Source organism: Arvicola amphibius, chromosome 1 (genome assembly GCF_903992535.2).
Source record: "Arvicola amphibius chromosome 1, mArvAmp1.2, whole genome shotgun sequence".
NCBI classification, from domain to species: Eukaryota; Metazoa; Chordata; class Mammalia; order Rodentia; family Cricetidae; genus Arvicola; species Arvicola amphibius.
The window spans coordinates 69,030,988-69,035,196 of record NC_052047.1 but is presented as its reverse complement, the minus strand read 5'-3'; the positions used below and the strand labels follow the sequence as shown (position 1 = coordinate 69,035,196).

Below are 4,209 nucleotides of genomic sequence, written 5' to 3'. Positions count from 1 at the left end.
GCGCCTTCTCCACCAGTCTTGCTAGAGTAGGCGTACGCTTTACGAACAAAAGCGTTCGGAATGACCGCCTCTGTAGCCACTCAACTCCGAGCACAACCCCGCGCCCCTGGCTCAGTGCAACTTTCAATTGGTGAAGTGGCCCTGGAGGAGGCGGGACGGAGGGGAAGTCCCGCCTTCCTTGGCACTTCAGCCAATCACAGCGTCTGAGACATGGTTAGGTTGCACCCGTGTGTAGCATTCTGAGCGGCCTGAGGGCGGGGCGGGGGCCCGGCGGGTCGCTGAGGTGGGGGTTGCTGGAGGACTCTTCCCGAGGGCGCGCGGAGCCGAGCCGGTGACAGACGCGCACGCCTGCGTGCGCTCCCGACTCCGGCGCGGCCCCGCGACCCCCGTCGGGCCGCAGAGAGGCGCGCGGCGTCCGCGCCGCAGCCGTCTAGGATTCTTACCCAGCGCGTCCCCGGACGTCCCCAGCCCGAGGCTCCGAGCGCCGGGCCGCGCCCGCTCTTGCCCGCGTCCCGTCCCCGCTGCCGTCAGAGACTGTCCCTTAACTCGCCTCTCCGCTCCGAGGGCCGGGTCCTCGCGGCCCATGGTGGCCGCTGGGGACCCACGCAGCCTAGGTCTGTCTCGGGCCGGCCAGCCGGCCACCATGGTGGCCCTGAGGCCTGTGCAGCTCCTCCAGGGGGGCTAATAGACCCAGAGCGCGGGCCTAGGGGTGAGAGGGTCCCAGGCCAGAACCCTGCGCCATGGCTGGAGCCATCGCTTCCCGCATGAGCTTCAGCTCGCTCAAGAGGAAGCAGCCCAAGACATTCACTGTGAGGATTGTCACCATGGACGCCGAGATGGAGTTCAACTGCGAGGTAACCGGCCGCCAGTCCCGACGGACTATGAGCGGAGAGTCGCGGAATCCCTGCCTATCCGGCCAGAGTGCGCGTCCCCACCCACGGGGCGCCCTCGCTGCAGTGACAGTCGAGGTGGAAGCTTGAGGGATTTTGTATATACCATCTCTGGGCAAGGGTGGAGATGGTCAGAACCGGAAAGGACTTTCTAGGCCCAGATCACAAGTTAAAGCTAGTTGCTGCCTTTTTAAAACAAAACGTAGGTCTCTTGGTTTTGGCACTTCTTGAAAGTTATTCTCATTTATTTGTTATTGGAAAAAACTGGAATCTTCCATAGTAACGCACTAGTTTACAGTGTGTAGGGCTTGCGCTTAATATTCCAGGGAGGTTTTCATTAGGAATTATTATGTACGCTAGATCTTAAAAATTATATCTAGCCGGGCAGTGGTGGTGCACACCTTTAATCCTAGCACTCAGGAGGCAGAGGCAGGCGGATCTCTGTGAGTTCGAGGCCAGCCTGGTCTACAGAGCTAGTTTCGCGATAGACTCCAAAACTACAGAGAAACCATGTCTCGAAAAACAAAAACAAAACAAAATGTTGCACCTAGTTTTGTTGAAAGTTTGTACTTTTCCCAGTCCCAAACTTTAAAATTTCTAGGAAAAACTGTGAGGAAAAAGTGACGTTTATTTTCCGTAGTTTCTAACATGGTAATAATAGCTATCATCTGTTGAAAGTGTGTGTGTTTATGTTTGTGTTTCTAACATGGTGATAATAGCTATCATTTGTTGAAAGTGTGTGTGTGTGTGTGTGTGTGTATGCTGTGCAAGCACTCCATCCCTGGGTTATATCCACAGACATTTATACATTTAACTCTCAAAAAACAAAACAACCACCAAAAAATCAGTCAGGATTATGACCCTGGAATATATTTGATCTGTTTTCCTGGCTCATTGCTTCTAAAACCCTTGAAATCTCCAAAGTAATAAGTCTCTTTTTGCGTGCTAATAAGTTGGCTTTAGTTTAGGATTCAGCTTGGTTGTCAGAAAGGCTTAATTAGCATCCTTAAAGTTGGGACTTCTCAATTCTTCACTCAAGATGGGATTGATGGTTAGATTGATCACCAAAGGCTAGTGATTTAATCAATAATGCCTTTATAATTAAGTCTCCATAAACTCCCGAAAGGAAGGGGTTTATAGAGCTTCCATCTGAACATGTGTACTAGGAGTGGGCATACAACTCTGCACCCTTTCCCACATGCCTTACTTTAAGCTGGTAATATCTTGTGTCCCTTGTAATATCTCTGATTAAAAAAAAATAGGTAAATATGAGTGTGAGGTGCTCTACTAAACAAACTGAACCCAAAGAGGGAGTGTGGCACCTCAGTTTGTTGCTAGTCAGAAGCCTGTGCTTGGCATCAGACACAGGAGGCCAACTTGTGTGGCTGACACTTTAACCCGCGATTTAATTCCAAATAGTGTGTCAGAATTCAATTAAAGGACACTCAGCTGGTATCTGATCAAAGAAAGAATTGTTTGATTGGTTGATATTGCCCCCATCTTATTTAACTTTTTAATTTTTATTGTTTAACAGTTTGTTGAAATATTTTTGGCCAGGTGTGTCAGCTCACAACCTGTAAACCCAGTGCTTAGGAGACTGAGCCAGAGGATTGTAAGAGTTCAAGGCTAGCATGGGCTACAGAATGTGGCAATAGCCTCTGAAAGGGGCGGTGGTGATGCTTTCAGAAGCAGCAACAGGTGGATCTCTGTGAGTTTGAGGCCAGGGTGGTCTACAAAACGGTTCCAGAACAGCCAAGCCATGGCTACACAGAGAAACCCTGTCGTGAAAAATCAAAACCAAAAAAAAAAAGTGGAAAAAAACCTTTAATATTTCCTTCCTTCTTATATATGTAGAGTGCCTCAAGATTTTGAGCTTTAGACTAAGCTTTTAGTCAGGATGGTACTTAATTTAGTCTCTGCTACCCAGCAACATTAGTAGGAGTGACAGTAAGTCAGGAGTTACCAGATTGTTTGTACACATGGCTGTGTAGTAGTCAGTCATTTCAGCTTTACAGGCTCTTGGAACTGTTGGAACAAACTACTCAGCTCTTAAGCTTTGGTTTTAGCTGACTGTATCAGGAGTTCCACTGACATATTCTACTCCAAAACTAGAGAACATTCTTTTGAAAACACGCTTTGGAAATAGTTGTAAGGGTGAACAACTGTTACAGCAAGGAATCAGTGGAAATTCAGTAAGGAGAGGCAGTAGTTTGAATAAAGACTTCAAGACTGGCAAGGCCTCTTTCCCCCTTCGGATGAGTTAGATAGGTTCCGTCCTTGTTGCTGAGGCTGGCTGAGTCTTAGGAAGGTGTCCTGGAGAGTGGAGCCGCCTTTTTCTACCCAGCCCCTACCCGTGTAACAGGGTGTGGCATATTCAGGTTTAGGACCTAACTGCTCTTTCCTTGACCTTGACTTGTGAGGCGGTTATTGACCTCAGAAAAGGCAACTTGAAACCTCACCCTGTTGTGTTTTTTTCCACCAAAAACTCGGTCCTGAATTGGTGGGGAAAGGGACATCTCAGAGAAAAGCTTGCCATTATCCCTTTCCCCATCTCCAGAATCCTGGTTCAGATTTTGCCTGAGGAATAGAGGGAGCTGGACTTAAACAGAGTTGTTGACTAGGGGGATAGCTCTAATAAAGCTGCTGCAAGTGGCCCAGATTAAACCCCTAGCACCAAACCCACAAACACACAAAACCCAGATTGTCCTAATCTTACCCCAGAGGACATAACTTCACCATGAAAAACTCTAGGACAACTCTAAGGCCTCTCAGCAGTAGTGCTCCCCTCTTCTCTGGGAACCAAAGACCTAACAACTACACATGCACGTACTGGAATGTTGGGAACTTTCCATCTCCCCGAGTCCTTGTGAATGTTCTCCAAATAGAACTCAGTTATTGGAATTGGGGCAAGATAACCCTTAGATGTTGACTCAGTTCCTCGTCCTTGGTTAGGGGATACTGACTCAGTTCCTCGGATATGGTTAGGATGACTCACAGATGTACAGATGTTCTCCCCCCCCCCCCCATCTAGCAACCACTCTCTCGCTGTGCCTCAGACGAGTTTCCCCCTCCCCTTGTTTCTATGGCTTTTACTTTAAAAGTAGCCTATACCAGCTATTTGGGGTCTTTTGGCTTCTCGAATGCTGAAAGACCCTGTCATGACAGAATTAAATCCTCTTGCTTTTACATCAACTGCAGTGTGAGAGTGGTCTCTTGGGGTGACTCCTCCTAGTAGATGAACTTCAGGGTCCAACAACCTGAAACACAGTGGGAAAGTTCATGCCTGAAGGCAGTCTTGAGAGTACTAGGTTTTAGTGAG

The 4,209-nt window shown here is 48.4% G+C and overlaps 1 protein-coding gene across 5 annotated transcripts in view; it reads left to right on the top strand.

Moving 5' to 3' along the window:
* Nucleotides 1–276: 276 nt before the first annotated feature.
* Nucleotides 277–4,209, top strand: part of Nf2 (neurofibromin 2) — a 94,093-nt gene continuing 90,160 nt past the window's right edge. For 2 of the 5 annotated variants that reach the window (XM_038318997.2, XM_038319013.2), the window contains exon 1: nucleotides 277–854. In XM_038318997.2, the coding sequence (XP_038174925.1) occupies nucleotides 741–854 (114 nt within the window). In that variant the 5' untranslated portion in view covers nucleotides 277–740. The remainder of the gene's footprint in view (nucleotides 855–4,209) is intronic. The other 3 variants (XM_038319004.2, XM_038318978.2, XM_038318987.2) reach the window with 2 other exon arrangements.